At 43.4% G+C, this 17,096-nt stretch overlaps 1 protein-coding gene across 1 annotated transcript in view; it reads left to right on the top strand.

Annotated features, from left to right (window-relative positions):
- ARHGAP28 (Rho GTPase activating protein 28) overlaps positions 1-17,096 on the top strand; it is a 207,311-nt gene that overhangs the window by 149,347 nt on the left and 40,868 nt on the right. The window contains exons 4-6 of the mRNA XM_053571840.1: positions 1,250-1,342; positions 9,979-10,068; positions 15,405-15,489. Of these exons, the coding sequence (XP_053427815.1) occupies positions 1,250-1,342; positions 9,979-10,068; positions 15,405-15,489 (268 nt within the window). The remainder of the gene's footprint in view (positions 1-1,249; positions 1,343-9,978; positions 10,069-15,404; positions 15,490-17,096) is intronic.

Genomic DNA, 17,096 nt, shown 5'->3' with positions numbered 1-17,096 from the left:
CTGGAAGCATTTTAGGTTTATCTTGATTGTTGGGGAACTGAAATCCCTTGATTTCATCAGGATATGAAATCTTTTCTTCTTTTTTCGTCATGAGCGAAACTCAGCTTCTTGTTTCTGAAAATTGTTTCTTTCCTTTAAATTCTGAACATCCTCTTCTCACTATTCCTGTAATTATTCTTTTCATTTTCCCTCTTCTGCCTTTCGTTCCTCAGATTAAACTCACGGGTCTTACTCTTTGTCTTGTATTTTCCACGTCTCTTTTTCAGTCAGTCGATTTAGTCACCATCATCTCGTAGTTCTTGATTCTACTTCCTGCTACGAGTGGTTATCATTTGGCCTCTATAAAATTTTTAATTCAGCACTCATAGGTCACAAGAATGAGTCTGTTTTCTCTGATTTCCCCCCATTGGCGTTGTTACTTTCTGATTTATGGGCGCACTAACTGCTCAAATCCCTCTGAAATTATTGAATAATTGCAAGTATTCTTCTCTTTCCTTAATTATCTGCTTCTCAAAAAATGTTTTATCACTCTACTTCTTCATGAGGTTGATTTTCTTCAACTCCTGGTTTATAAACCAATGCAAATAAAGTCATAACAATATGGTTTTAAAATACATGGTTGTATCAGTAAGCTGCATGACTTAGATGATCTGAGGTTTACTTTTCTTACAAAACAAGAAGTCAAGGATGGTGTGACTGCCCTGGCGTGGATCTGTCAACTTTCTCATCCTTGCATTCTGCTCCTCCTTCGGGGAGGGGCTAATAGTTAATACTTACAGTATGTGTGGGCATTCCAGGCGCCATGTTCATGTTCCTAAAAGAAGCATCGGTCCTGATTCCATCCACCTTAACCTTCCTGGATGCTCCACAAGGTAGAATTCCATTTACATCTCATGGTATGTAACCATCACATGATCACATTTGGTCTTCCTGTTAGGTACAGCATTTTGGAGCAAAATCATGACATGAGTTAAGGAAGAAAAGAAAAGTGGATTTTGGCCGCACTAGCAGAGTCACATCTGAGACCAGTTCTATTATAGTGAGCCACATTTTGTGAAGATCAGTATAATTATGGATGAGCTGTGAAGTACGATTATCAATGCACAGATTGGATTAACTCCCTTTCTCTAGGCAGCTGTACCTATATGTATATACACATACACATGTGAACTCTAGCATGATGTGTAACTGAATATTCACATTTGGAAAGAAGTGGCTAGAAAAACTTGACTTTAATGTCTTCCTTTAGCCAGGTGATACCTGTGACAACCATACTACTCAGCTGGATGATACCCAGGAAGAAAAAGAGCTGCCACGAGTTACCAAGACAAGCGGCCCCATGGTAAGTTACAGAGGGGAATTGGAGGTAATCATGAAAGAAGCCATTCCTTTAAGCAGTTGTTCAGAGCTTGAAAAGAATTCAGCATAATTAAGATGGTTGGACAGGCAGAGCTGTCAACATACCTGTCTACCTTTTATCAATTTGTAAGAAAAATACTAAGCATAAACAAGCCCACGTTTAATAGGTGAATCTACAAAGACCTGTGTATCCTGGCTTAGTGCCTGTTGCTCAATGGTTAGGGCGCCAGCCACATGCACTGGGACTGGTGGGTTTGAACCCGGCCAGGGCCTGCTAAACAATAACAACAAAAAATAGCCGAGCATTGTGGCAGGTGCCTGTAGTCCCAGCTACTTGGGAGGCTGAGGCAAGAGAATCACTTAAGCCCAAGAGTTTGAGGTTGCTATGAGCTGTGATGCCATGGCACTCATTCGAGGGTGATGGGACTCTGTCTCAAAAAAAGCTATGTATTCTATAAAGAACAGATACATAGTCAGAAAACCACTGACTGTTAGCATTTCTTTTTTTTTTTTTTTTCTTAGACAATCTTACTCTGTCACTCTAGGTAGAGTGCTGTGGTATCATAGCTCACAGCAATCTCAAACCCTTGGGCCCAAGTGATCCTCCAGCCTCAGCCTCCCAAGTAGCTGGGACTACAGGTGCTTGTCACAATGATGGGCTAGTTTTTAAAGACAGGGTCTAACTTTTGCTCAGGCTAGTCTAAAAGTCCTGAGCTCAGAAGATCTGCACACCTCAGCCTTTCAGAGTGCTAGGATTATAGATGTGAGCCAAGGCACCCGGCCCAGGGTTTCTTTTTCTGACAGATTTAGTATCCTAACATTTTCATCTTCAAATTTTTTATGTAATTTTTTTTAATCTTTGTGTTAGACCTCAGAGTTCTAGACACACATTATTCTTTATCTTTAATTTTTAAAAATTCTCTTAGGGCTAGGCACAGTGGCTCATGCCTAGAATCCTGGCAATCTGGGAGGCTGAGGTGGGTGGATCACTTGAACTCAGGAGTCTGAAGTTGCTGTGAGCTAGGCTGACACCACAGCACTCTTAGCCTGGGCAACACAGGAAGCCTCTGTCTCAAAAAAAGAATTCCTTTGGGAGTGTTAGTGGCACTGAGTCACAGCTTGGGTTCTGTTGTTGCCCTGAACAGCAGGCATCCCAGCCCCCTTCTACTCTCTCCCCTTTCCCCAGGGCAGCCTCTGCTCCCTCATTTACCAAGAGGGGGCTAAAGCCAGGCAAGCCGGAGGACAGTGACCAAGCCTCCATCAACGGGCAGCAGAGAAGGGTTGCTTTAGTTTGGGTTCATCCAGGGTCTTTTCTTGAGTCTGTTTCTACTTGAAGTCCTAACCCAGGCTATCTTCTCTCCCCTGGTGGAGTTTATGGAATTTATTTTCTGTGTTATCTATCTGTCCTCAGAGTTCCTCTCCCAGTAATAGGGTCTCTCTTCCCTTCTGTGATGGCTGCTGAGAAGAGACTTGAACTTTGAAAGGGCCCTGGGATGCTGATTGCAAGTGCCGCTCCCCACACTTGCAGTCAATTTCCTCCATAATTTGAGGACATGGTCATAGTCACCTCCAGAGGTTTCTCCCTTTGGGTTCTGCCTTGGTGTTGTTTCAATGAGGCACTGAGGGATTTTAGAAAATAATCTACATTATTCCTGGAATCTCTCTCTGTCACCACCACACGTGTGAACCCGGTTGGAATGATTTCTCCTATTTCTTAGTTACATTTTGTTGATTCTACTGGATTTTAGGAGAGAGAGCCTTGGTCGCCTGACTCACCTCTGCCTTTCTGTCCCAGACTATAGTCCCTGTTATTTATAGAAATAGGTAAAACTTACCCTTTCATATTAAAAATTCTCTACAATTGCTCCTGGCATTTCTAACCCTTAGTTCTCTTGGATTAACTACACAGACCCCCAACTTTTGAAAATAAATCAGCTTTCTCTGTTAGGAACATATTCTGAGTTTCCTGGTGTCAAAATTTTGTTGGATCTTTTCTTGTTTTTTACAATGGAGAGAAGATTTGAACAAATAGTTCACCAAGGAAGATATCTGGATGGCAAATAATTCTGGGAAAGGTGCTCAGTATCAGTAATCATTACGGAAATGCAACTAATGTCTCCGTATCCTGTAAAATGGCTAAAATTAAAAAAGATGGACTGTACCAGGTATTGCCCAGGATGTGCAGCAACTAGACCTTTCCTAGATTGTTGGTGGGCATGTAAAATATTTCATCTGCGTGGCATCTTCTTAAATTGTGAAGAATATGCGTACCGTAAGACCCAGCCTTTCCACCGTAAGTAATATACATCCACACAAAGACGTATCCACAAATATTTATACCAGCTTTATTTGTAATAGGCCCAAACTGACAGCAACCCAGATGGCCCTCCTCAGATAAGTGGATGAACAGATTGTGGTGTAGCCACACAGTGGCATGAAATACAAGTAAACAAACTACTGATACAACACAGTGGGTATGGAAACAATGACGCCGTGTAAAGGAGCCCAGAAAAAGATTCAGTTTACAGAAAATGATAGAAAACGTAAACTGACCTACAGTGGGCGACAGATGAATAGTGCTTGCCTGGGGTCCGGAGGGTGGGTCAGGAAGGGGAGGGAAGAAGAGATTCCAAAGAGGCACGAGGGGGGTTTTGTTTTTGAGACAGTCTCACTCAGTCACCCTGTGTCGAGTACTGTGCTGTCACAGCTCACAGCAACCTCAGACTCTTAGGCTGAAGTGATCCTCTTGCCTCAGTCTACCAAGTAGCTGGGATTACAAGGTTCCCCACAACACCCAACTAAGGAGGACACTTTTGGAGATGCTGATTTTGGTTCATTATCTTGATGTTGTGACGGTTTCACAGTATGTGTGTGTGTATGTATGTTTGCGAAAACTTACTGAAACTCTTCAGATTGTACTTCATATGTATTCATTGTATTTATCTCTATAAACCTGTTAAAAATAAGTCTATTTAATGTTTTATGATTTCTGTAATAGCCTATGTATTTATTTTGCAATAAGCTACTTATAACAGTCTATTATGTATTATTACATGTGATTGGCCCTTGGCTCCAACTCACAAATGCCACTAAACCCAAGAATTTATAAACATTTTATAGTTCATTCGACAATTATCAGAAATCATTTTTATATAGATTAACAAATACATTTCCTTATGTGCAGTTGATGTAAATGAAATATTCGGTTATATTAGTTTATTAAAAACTCAGTGTAGGGCGGCGCCTGTGGCTCAGTGAGTAGGGTGCCGGCCCCATATGCCGAGGGTGGTGGGTTCAAACCCTAGCCCTGGCCAAACTGCAACAGAAAAATAGCCGGGTGTTGTGGCGGGCACCTGTAGTCCCAGCTGCTCGGGAGGCTGAGGCAGGAGAATTGCGTAAGCCCAAGAGTTAGAGGTTGCTGTGAGCCGTGTGACGCCACGGCACTCTACCCGAGGGCGGTACCGTGAGACTCTGTCTCTACAAAAAAATAAAAAAAAAAAAAGAATAAAAACTCAGTGTAATCGCTGTAGTTTATTTCCAGTGTCTTAAATGAAAATCCAATACCTATACTTGATATTGATTTATAATTCACTGCAAAATATAATCACACCATCTATTAAAAATCATCAGTTACATCTGTGTTTGCTTCATACAAAAGAAAATCTAAGGAACCTTGATTTAAACAAGTAGTAGTTTTAGTCACAGGACAAGAAATTGACGGTGGGCGCACTGCATTTGGCTGGACTGCAGGGACAGTGCAGCCCTCGCATGGATGTCCAGCTTTTTCCTTTTCGTGTTACTGACTTAGCTTGTGGATGTAAGTGTGAAGTGTGAAGACACTCTGGAAACTGTATTGATATCCCTGTTAGCAACGTGTGCCAACTGACGATCAGGTTTTGCAGAAAACCTTAGGTGTCCTGGAAAATTCTTACAGTAGAATTTCTCTTTTCTTTCTTAATTTCTTTCCTTTCTTTCTTTTTTTCTCTTTCTTTTGTTTTCCTTGTTTCTTTCAACACAGTCTCACTATGGAGCCCTCGGTAGACTGCCGTGGCATCACAGCAACCCCAAACTGTCGGGCTTAAGCGATTCTCTTGCCTCAGCCTCCCGAGTAGCTGGGACTATCTCTTATTTTTCATTTACAGACTGTTATACCATGAGTATGACATTATGGGCTTATTTTTTCTTTACTTATTTTAGTTGCCTGAAAGGCATTCCTTTATAAATAAGCTTTTCTGGTTTTTTTGTTTGTTTATCCTCTCTGAAACTTTGTGAATGTTGAATTTATTTTAAATGTATTGCTAGACTTCTGAGCTTTCACAAGGATCTGCTTTTATTTTATTCATGCTGATCAGCCCTCAGTGAGTCCTTTCCATCTAAGAACGGTTTTCTTCCTTCAGTTTCTGGAGATTCTCTTCTGCTTGTCTTAGATTTCCTTTCTCTCCCCATTTCCTAGGCCCCGCTCTTCTAGAGCACACATTGGGTAGTCGGGGGCCTGGCGTACATTGAATTTCAGGGCCTTCTGCATGTTCTCTCCTGTTGGTCTGATAGCTCTGTGTTCCAGATGTCGCCAACTCTTATGTTTCAGATTAGACTTTTTTTCTTATCTTTTTTGGCTAAGATTATTTAGCTCGTCTCTTTTTGTAAATTTTAGTAAACACATTCTTATTTCCTGAGAGCAACTTTTTTTCTTTCTTTTTTTTTTTTTTCCTCATTTTGAGACATTCTCACTCTGTTGCCCAGGCCAAAGTGCCCTGTCCACAGCTCACAGCTCACAGCAACCTCAAACTCCTGGGCTCAAGCTATTCGCCTGAGGCTCTAGAGAGTAGTTGGGACTATAGGTGACCACCAGGACAACTGGCCTGTTTTTCTGTTTTTAGTAGAGACTGGGTCTTGTTATGGTGAGGCTGGTCTTGAACTCGTGAGCTCAAGTAATCCACACACCTTGACCTCCCAGAGTGCTGGGATTATAGACATGAGTTACTGCACCAAGCCTAGCAGTGTGTTCTTCATCCAAAGTAGCAATAGTGCCTTAAGTCTCTTAGAAGATAAATTATTTTTAAAGAATAAAAATAACTTTTATGTTTTCTTATTGAGGTATAACTTAGCTAACAATAAAGGCATATATTTTAGGTGTATAGGGTATTTACATTGCCCCAGGAACTTTTCGCAGGCCCCTGTCAGTGAGTGGTTCCCCAGCCCACAGACACACACCCTGCTGTGATTTCTAGCAGTTTACCTTGGTTTCACCTTTTATATACTACAAATACAACGCGGTCTTTTGTATCTGGCTCCTTATATTCCTCATAATAATTTTGAGATTTATCCATTTGTCCATGTACATAGTATTAAAAGTTTGGTGCTTTTATTACTAGTAACATTGCGCTGTATAAATATACCGCTATTGGCATATCTTGTCTCCTGATGGATGGACATTTGGATTATTTCCAGTTTGGACTCTTATGGACGGTGCTAGCGTCGGCACTCATGTCGTATAAAGGGCCTGTGTTCTCATTTCTCTTAGGTAAAGATGGCCCATAATTCAGATTGTTGGCAAACACAGCCCCACACAGCCCCATCCCTTATAGCTCTTAAACTCTGCAAGAAATGATTTCATAGTAAATTCAAAACAACTGAATTCTATTTCTTTTATAAATCTACAGGCAGAAACACATTAACAAAACAGTTTTTTTTTTTTTGTAGAGACAGAGTCTCACTGTACCGCCCTCGGGTAGAGTGCCGTGGCGTCACATGGCTCACAGCAACCTCTAACTCTTGGGCTTCCGCGATTCTCTTGCCTCAGCCTCCCGAGCAGCTGGGACTACAGGCGCCCGCCACAACGCCCGGCTATTTCTTTTTTTATTGCAGTTTGGCCGGGGCTGGGTTTGAACCCACCACCCTCGGCATATGGGGCCGGCGCCCTACTCACTGAGCCACAGGCGCCGCCCAACAAAACAGTTTTTTATCACATCTCTTGCATGGAGGATTTTGTCAACTAAAGCTTGGTTTTTATGGGCACGCTCACAAAGAAAAATAGCAAACTATCATGTAAATTCTTTTTAGTATTTTCGGTATTGACATTGATATAAATGTTTATTTTTTTCCAGTTATTTTCCAAAGGCAAACATCTCATGTGGTGAACATGTTAGCTTTGCAGATGTGCAACACCACGCAATGCAAACTGTGGAGAGGGAGCCCCGTCCGTTGAGGCGGCCACACGCTTCCCGGGTGCAACTGTGTGGCCTCTGCATTTGGGACGTTAGATTTGATTTGATTTTTTATATTTATTTATTTATTTATTTATTTTGAGGCAGAGTCTCACTTTGTCACCCTTGGTAGAGTGCTGTGGCATCACAGCTCAATCAACCTCAAACTCTTGGGCTTCAGTGATTCTCCTGCCTGAGCCTCCCAAGTAGCTGGGATTACAAGCGCCCATCATAATATCCGCAATTTTTTGGTTATAGTTGTCGTTGTTTGGCAGGCCCGGGCTGGATTCGAACCCACCAGCTCTGGTGTATGTGGCTGGCGCCCTAGCCGCTGAGCTACAGGTGCCGAGCCTTTTTATTTTTATTTATATTTATTTATTTATATTTTGTGGGGGGCAGTGTTTGGCCGGGGCTGGATTTGAACCCGCCACCTCCGGCATATGGGGCCAGTGCCCTACTCCTTTGAGCCACAGGCGCCACCACCTTTTTTATTTTTTACTTACTTATTTGGAAACAGAGTCTCACTTTGTCACCCTTGGTAGAGTGCCATGGCATCATCACAGCTCACAGCAACCTCAAACTCTTGGGCTCTAGCGATTCCCTTGCCTCAGCCTCCCAAGTAGCTGGGACTACAGGCACCTGCCACAACGCCTGGCTATTTTTAGAGGCAAGGTCTCACTGTGGCTCAGGCTGGCCTCTAGCTTGTGAGCTCAAACAATCCATCTACCTCATCCTCCCAGGGTGTTAAGATTACAGGTATGAGCCACCACACCAGCCACAGGACTTAAGATTTTAGATTGAGCCTCCAGTGGAGAGAGAGCTTCTGACCAAGACGGTCTGTCCTTGGCGTCCTCTCCTCCAGCTCCTGTCTCTCCTCCTTCCCTTCACTATCAGAATCCTATCACAGCTGGAGGGGATGATCCTCCCCCACACACACACCCAGCAAAGGGGATCTACATGGCGAAAGCTGTCAGCAGGTGGAAAGAACAGCTCTCTGGGCCCCTAAAGTTTCCTGCAGAGACATAGCACTGGATTTCATTGATTCTCCTGATTGTTTCTTATAGGAAATTGTTGTATGTTTCCTTTACAGTTGAGTAGATATGTTTTCCCATAAGGCCAAATTGTTGATTACATGATCACATTCATGTAAGTGAGTGGGATGGGCTTTGCTTTAAGGTGTGTGGAGGGAGTAGGTAGCTTACACGGACTGTCCCCAAATGCAGTTTTTGGAGTGGGAGGGGAGGTAGATGATTATCAGTCATTATCTTGTCTTAAATTTCTCGTACTATTTCTTATATTTTCCTTCTTTGTGAAAAAAAGTTGTTTGTTCATTTTACAAAGCAATGTATTCTATCTCTAGGAAATTGAGAATATATGGCCAAGAAATATGAAGAAAGACAATTTTTAAAAAGATACCATGTTTTTATAAGCATCAAATGTATTCAGTTTTGCAGTAAAATTTCAATTCCTTTAGTAAAGAAAATACTATTCATGTCTTTCCTTTTTTTAAGACAGGGTCTTGCTCTGTTGCCCAGACTAAAGTGCAGTGGTGTCATCCAGATCACTGTAACCTCAAACTCCTGGGTTCAAGTGATCCCTCTGCCTCAGCCTCCCAAGTAGCTGGGATTACAGGTGCATGCCACCACAGCTTGGTTTTGACTTTGTTTTATAGAGACTGGGTCTCACTCTTGCCACGGCTGGTCTTGAATTCCTGATCTCAAGTGATCTCCCACTTTGTCTCTTAAAGTGCCAGGATTACTGGTGTGAGCAGCCACACCTGGCCTTCCTGTCTTAATTTCAACAGTACCAATTCTACAGTACAGCAAAAATCTCTTAGTTCTGGGTTTATAAAAGAAGAAACAAGTGGGTACTGAATTCTGTTCACTAGGAAAGATAGTCATAGAATCTGCTGGGGAAACAATAGAATAAGATAAGACAAATTGAACATGTGTGCATGTGATCAAAAAGTGGGCATCATTTTGCTTCTTGTGCAGACCTGTAAGATGCAAGGTCCAAGTCGGATAGGGTGGCAACGTGGACAGTGTCCCTGCCTTCCTTCCCTCTGCCCGCTGTACCTATTTGTATGACGCCTGGCAGCTTCGGGCTGTCATCTGTGGTCCTGTCATGAGCAAATAGCAGCTGGCTGTATTCTTTTTCTTGGTAAATTCCACTTAACACCTCCCTGGAACTAAATCAAGATATTGTTAAGACAAGTGGAGTTTGAGCCAAGCAGAGCAGCGTCTCCGCAGAGGCCAGGGCTCCAGGGCCCGGCCTGGAGGTCACTCCCAGTAGCACTGCTCTAGTGGTTGGGTGCTGTTGTCCAAGCAAGACGGTCACAGCTGCACGTACTGCCACACACACGGCATGTGTCAGAGTATTGCCTGAGTAAGAATGGTGCTTTTATTTCTCCATTTAGCCAGATGGTGCTTCTCCCAACAGTACTACGCTGTCTGATGCATCCCAGGATGAGGAAGGGAGTTTCACCGTCCCCAGCAGTGGCTCCAGGGTAAGTCACTGGTGTTGGCTTATTTGCAAGTCAGGGCAACTGCTGTAGGAAGGCAAGAAGAAGAGATCGCTTTCAGATATTTTTAAAACTTGTACTAATATTTCAAAGAAACCACAGCTGATGGTAGACCCAGTGGCCTTAGAAAATTAGGAAAAAGGAGTCCCCAAACTCAAGAATGAATAGATCTCAGTTGAAAAGAGGCCTCCATGAATGAATACCACTGCCACCAGAAATCACATGAATGGAGGAATTTGTGGACTGTGGTCCTCTTGGCTGAGTTCACACAGAAAAATATCAGGTTTGATAATCTGGTCATCTCTGCCATCTTAACCCAGAAGTCCCTTTTACCCACAGGAGACATTTAAAAACTTTCAACAGGACATCAAAGGCTCCCCACTGTTGCCTGTGTTCCCAGCCTTTGTTCTCAGGACTCAACCATGCATAGCTTGTCTCTTAAGACAAAATCGCTCACTTGGCCTTGAGCGACAGAACTTGTACTTTTCTTTGTCAAACTTTCTCATCACCGCCTCTTCTTACTCCCGCTGAGAATTCCCACTTGGTGTGTCTGAGCTGGTGCTCTGGGAGGGGATGACAGGATGGGGAGCCCCCTCCCTAGAAGACCCTGAAAGACCCTGTAGTTCTCTAATGACAGGTTGGTAGAAGGCCGCGGTGGCACAGTAGACAGGTGGATGTGATACAGAGCTTCCTCTGGGGAAGCTGTGTCTTAATCGTTGTCCATCTTGAGGGGCAGCCGACAGACGTTCATGTGCATGACACACTCCTGGGATATCCCCCTTGTTCAGGGAGGCGATGCTATATTTTTTTCTTTGAGACCCTGTTGCCCTGGGGAGAGTGCCATGGCATCATAGCTCACAGCAGCCTCAAACTCCTGGGCTCGAGCAGTCCCCCTGCCTCAGCCTCCCAAGTATCTGGGACTATAGGCACCTGCCATGACACCGACAAGGTTTTTTATTTTTAGTAGAGACAGGGTCTCACTCTTGCTCAGTCTGGTCTGGAACTCCTGAGCTCAAGTGATCTACCAGCCTTGCCCTCCCAGAGTGCTAGAAGTCCAAGTAGGAATCCCCAGGAGTCTTTAGTCTAGGGGGTTTAAAGCTGCTTTTCCTATCCTGTGGGGAAGAAGTCTGGGGGAGTATGTAAAATTAGCATAGGACTAGATCTGTGTAGTTTTTACCTCAGTCAAGGAATTAGGGGGAATGCTTTCTACTCAAGGAAGAGCCACTCAAAACTTTTCAGGCAGCTTTGTTGATGACTTTGCTAAAGCCCAGATAGGGTGGCCTAGAAAGGACGGCCTGCTTGTGCCTGCAGACTGGGGGAGAGGGTCTGATTTCTCAGCTCACCCAGCCCTAAAGAACAGAAGGGCCCTGCCACCCGTGGGTGGGGGAAGCCTGTCTCAATTATTTCTAATTTAAAACATTTCAGAAGAGTGTTTTTCAACCTTTTTTTTTTTTCATCTCATGGCACACTTGAACCTATAGTTAAACTTCCACGGCACACTTAAATGATGTTAATCCCCCCCCCCCAAAAAAAAGAGTAAAAAAATATATACTTACTATGCTTTGAACTTGTTTTGGAAATAATTTAATTAATATTCTCTAAGAATTTTCCAGGCACACCTAAGATCCTCTCATGGCATATGAACGTGCCACAGCACACCGGGTGACAATCGCTGCTCCAAGCCTTTAGACAAAGCTTTGTTTCTTTAATCAATCACAATTCCAAGAATCTTCAAACCCACTACAACCTGTACTGTAGTCCCTGCTTTTTTATGGGTTATTCCTGTCTCTGTGATACAAACAACAGTGAACTATAACCCAGCAGTGAAAAGACCACTTACTCAGGGCTTCTTGGGCGTGGCTCTCCCGCCAGGGGTACACATATTTGGCTCAGAATAAACCTCTTTAAATTATTTTACAGAGTTGGAAACTTTCGAAGTTAAAACAGTAACCCCTCATACTATACTCTGCCCTAGCTTGGTGCAACTTGGGTAGCAGAGCAAGTTTCAGGGGAGGCAAACGCTGTCTTTCCTCAGCCTGGAAGCCCTAGTGCGGGACAAAGCTTGTGGTTGAGCACATTAGGGAAATGTTAGGGGCAGTTATGAACTAACAGAGAAGGTCGTTCTAAACAAAGGTGACCATTGTATTTGGAATTCATTAAAATTACTAGTACCAGTAAAAAACGATGCTAGTCTTAATGTGTTATGTTAAGGTGTGCTGGATGTTTTAAAGCTGTGTTTGCCAAGGATCTGGCCTTGGAACTCAACCTATATCAAAACCCAAAGAGGCCTTATCCGCAGGACAGTCTTCCTTGTTCATTTTTACCACATCATTCTCCGGGTTTAACAAGTCAGTCCTCCTTTGTTTGTTTTGCTTTGTTATGTCTCTAACCCTTGGGATTCTAAGTCTCAACTTATCTACCCAGCTTTCAAACCCTTCCAGAATTTGAGCTGACTCTCTTGATGAATATTTTTCTTTTTTCTTTCTTTCTTATTTGTTGCCCTCGGTAGAGTGCTGTGGTGTCACAGCTCACAGAAACCTCTAACTCTAGGGCTCAAGCAATTCTCTTGCCTCAGTCTCCCAAGTAACTGAGACTACTGGTCTCGCTCTGGCTGGTCGCGGTCTTTCTTTCTTTCTTCCATATCTATCTATCTATCTATCTATCTCTTTCTGTCTCTCTCTCCCTCCCTTTCTCTCTTTCTTTCTTTCTTGAAAGAGTCTCACTCTGAAGCCCTGCATAGAGTAGCCTGGCACCATAGCTTACAGCAACCTTAAACTCCTGGACTCAAGCAATCCTCTTGTCCCTGTCTCCCTAGTAGTAGGGACTACAGGCACCCGCCATGACGCCCAGCTAGTTTTTCAATTTTTTAGTAGAGATGAGGTCTCACTTTGCTCAGACTGTTCTCAAACTCCCAAGCTCAAGCAGTCCACCTTCCTTGGCCTCCCTAGGATTACAGGCATGAGTTACTGCACCTGGCCTTATATTTTCTTATATTTTTCTAATACCGTTACCCAACTCCTGCCATCCCGGTCTTTTTATGAATGCTTATGCTGAAATGCTTCAGATAATTCCATACCCCAAATCCCTGCTTCCATTTCTGGCCCGAATGCTTCTGCCTGAGTCCTGCCTCCCGAAATTCTTTTCATCATTGCTTAGATTCTAGCTCGAGATTAACTGCCTCATTAGTGAAAACCGGCTGGGGTGCCACCTCTCCCCTTTTTATAGATCCCCAGTAACATTTACAGTTCGTATTCTAGACATTACCCCTTAATGGTGGATCGATTATCTTTTAATAATGTTCCATAAATGTTGTTCTGTTCTTAATGTAAGTAGTAAGAGCAGGATTAGGGCTCAAACTTCTTCCCCCAAGAAATTGCAACAATAATTTGCATTACAAAGACCAGGCACTCCCTCCATACAACGGGCTGGCTAGAGGCCAGTCAACCCCATTGAGAAGATAAGGAAATGATATTCAGGTGGCGTGGTGGCTCACACCTGTGATCTCTGGGAGGCCAAAGAGGGTCGATTGCCTGAGCTCACAGATTTGAAACCAGCCTGAGCCAGAGTGAGACCTGCCTGGTCTCTAAAAATTAGCCGGGCGTGTGGCAGGCACCTGTAGTCCCAGCTACTTGGGAGGCTGAGGCAAGAGGAATGCTCATGCCCATGAGTTTGAGGTTGCTGTGAGCTATGACAGCATAGCACTCTACCCAGGATGACAGAGTGAAACTCTGTCTCAAAAAAAAAAAAAGAAGGATTTTACTGTGTGGGTATCTTTACTCTGCAGTGTTAGTTTTTAAACCCACCAGAAATCTGACTGACAATGAGCTACGTGGCCCTAGACCTTCTTTTTGTTTGTTTTTTCATTCTTCCACCAATTACAGTAATTGGGCATCTATGTGATAATTGGCCATCTATTCACATGCTGTTTACACAATTAGAAGTGTATCATCTTCTTTGAAATAAAATAGGAATGAAAAGAGAACATGAAGCTCAGAATTTCAGACTCCCTTGTGTAATTTGTAGCACATGATGAAGCAGGTGTTCAGTTATTGCTTAGTAAATATGAGAATAAAAGAAACAATATCAGCCTGGGGGGGGGAAGAACAGATTTTATGTTTGAAGAGTACCAAAAAGATTCTCGATGGAATAGCTGATTGTCACCATCAGGTATATTCATGGGTAATACCTCCTACCTAAAAATTTATAGGATTTGCATGTCAAGTTTGGGAGGTATAAGTTTTTACTGATACTCATTGCGACCTGAGCAGTCACTCTCTACTCAGGACTCGGGGTCCTCAAACTGCGGCCCGCGGGCCACATGAGGCAGTGTGATTGTATTTGTTCCCGGTTTGTTTTTTTGCTTCAAAATAAGATATGTGCAGTGTGCATAGGAATGTGTTCATAGTTTTTTTTTTTGTTTTCTTTTGTTTTTTAACTATAGTCTGGCCCTCCAACGGTCTGAGGGACAGTGAACTGGCCCCCTGTTTAAAAAGTTTGAGGACCTAGCCGGGCGTTGTGGCGGGCGCCTGTAGTTCCAGCTACTCGGGAGGCTGAGGCAAGAGAATCGCTTAAGCCCGGGAGTTGGAGGTTGCTGTGAGCTGTGTGAGGCCACGGCACTCTACCGAGGGCCAGAAAGTGAGACTCTGTCTCTACAAAAAAAAAAAAAAGTTTGAGGACCCCTGCCACAGATGGACGCTTGAATTCTGATAATATTGCTTGGGAGTTCAGAGTTTTGGCGAGACCTCAGTGAAAAAAAAGTACCAAATTAATTAAGAAGAGAAACTGAGTTAGAAGAGATAGTTAATATTTTTTTAGTTATCCTCACACTGTATTTTGCAGTGAGGGAATTAATGTTACTGTTATATTAGAATAATTAATGTAATTAAGACAGATGCATGAAGATTAATTAGCAAACGATGTTGTAATTATCAGATTATTACTGCATCTTAAGAAAGGTACAAGCAGCAAATATTTAAAAGCTTAGGAGATGCGGTAATATTAACCTTGACATTGTTCCTTTTGGAGACCCCTGTGTGAGCTGTGCACATGGGAACTGAATGCGGAAGCAAAGGCAATCAGATGCAGGCCCTCTATAACATCAAGAATTGCTTCTTGTGATAGTAACTTTTTTTTTTTTTTTGGCCGGGGCTGGGTTTGAACCCACCACCTCTGGCATATGGGGCCAGCGCCCTACTCCTTTGAGCCACAGGTGCCTCCCTGATGGTAACTTTTATATACTGCAGAACACAGGTCACATTGAAACGTGGTGTGGGCTGTATTGTTGGTAAAATGTTTTGTGTTCATCTTCCCATGCCTGGCAGTCTATACTTGAGAGCATTCCAGACATACCAGTTCATTCCAATGGATCAGCAGACCCGGAGCAGTCAGTTCAGAGTCCCGTGAGTGGTGAGTGGCATGTCTCCTGTTGAACGGAAGCTGTGTCATCTTGGTTTTGTTCTGGCACTGTGTACAGTTAGCACTGAGTTTCTAAAAGCAAAATGTAAGTGTGTTTTTCTCCGCATTAGGATTTTGTCACTTCCAGGACTCACTCCTCCCACCCACCTCTCAACACCCCATCCTGTCGCACTAGAGGAGATTAATTGGGCCAAACTGGAAGCAGAATCTTTTCCTCCTTCACCAGCACCACATCATTTAGAAACTGCTCACTTGAGTGGGGTCTTTGGTTTGAAGCCCTTTCTCAGGCAGTCTGATCTGCTTAACAGTTGCCCAGTAGGCCAGGAAACAGGCCACGTCCAGGAATCCCTGGTTACTGCTCAGGTGTGTGCAGTGCCAGAGCAGCTTGTGAGCGACAAGGTTACAGGAGTGGCTTTTACCTGGGCCTCTTCCACTTGAGAGCTGGGCTGCATGAATAGGCTCAGTGCGGAATCTCAACTCCTTGTACGAAGCCGGCCCCCTCGGGCCATACTTCTGGGATCATCCTCAAACTTTTCCTGAAATATATGCACTCCTCTTGTAAACAGCAGAGTCTGTACTTTTCAGCATTAGCTTAAAAAGTCGAGTAAGTTGAGGTGATGGAAATGTTCTAAAATTGATTGTGGTGATGGTTGCACAACTCTGAATACACTAAAAATCACTGACTTGTATACTTTAAAGGAGTGGATTATAAATTGAATACTAAAAAAAAAAGTGACATCAAAAGCAAAAGTCAAAGAGATGAGACTTGCTAGACATTGATACTCCACATCATTCAGTTGGCTGCCATATTCTAATTTAGTTCAGACCAGGGCACTAAATGGCAGGATTCTACACGGAGAGGCCTGGTGGTTTGGAGCATAGGCATGTTAGTAGACTGTGAGAAGTTAGAGTGCTATGAACAGTCAGCCTCCCCTGTTGGGAAGGCGAGCCTCCGTGTGCCCAGGGCCATTCTCTGAGCTCTTACCCCACGTGTTAGTGTTTGTTAGGATAACTGTTCATAATTTTTGAATCTGTTGGCTCTCCATCTGCTTTTTAATGTAAAATGAGTTAGGTTTTATTAATTCTGACTTTGGTTCCTTTTGTTCTATTTATTTTATTTTATTTATTTATTTATTTATTTATTTTTTGGACAGAGTCTCACTATGTCACCCTTGATAGAGAGTGCTGTGGCGTCACAGCTCACAGTAAACTCCAACTCTTGGGCTTAAGCGATTCTCTTGCCTTAGCCTCCCAAGTCGCTGGGACTGCAGGCGCCCGCCACAACGCCCGGCTATTTTTTTTGTTGCAGTTGTTTAGCTGGCCGGGGCGGGCTCAAACCCGCCACCTTCGGTGTCTTTGGCTGGTGCTGTAACCACTGTGCTAGGGACGCCGAGCCCTTTCGTTCTGTTTAGTTGTCCTTTAGTCTGTGACTATACAAGAACACAGAAGAGAGGGTTCCAGTAATCAAATAATTCTTTGCATAGGAACAGTTTTGCCAGGCAGTGAAACAAGATGACAAGCCAAAATCTTAGTCAGAAATCAGCTTTGAATTGCTTAAATAACTTATTGGGTTCACTTGTTTTTGGTCAAACCATCTT

The sequence above is a fragment of the Nycticebus coucang genome, chromosome 19, assembly GCF_027406575.1.
Source record: "Nycticebus coucang isolate mNycCou1 chromosome 19, mNycCou1.pri, whole genome shotgun sequence".
In the NCBI taxonomy this organism is placed as follows: domain Eukaryota; kingdom Metazoa; phylum Chordata; class Mammalia; order Primates; family Lorisidae; genus Nycticebus; species Nycticebus coucang.
Note: the sequence above shows the minus strand (reverse complement) of the source record. Positions and strands in the feature narration are given on the sequence as shown.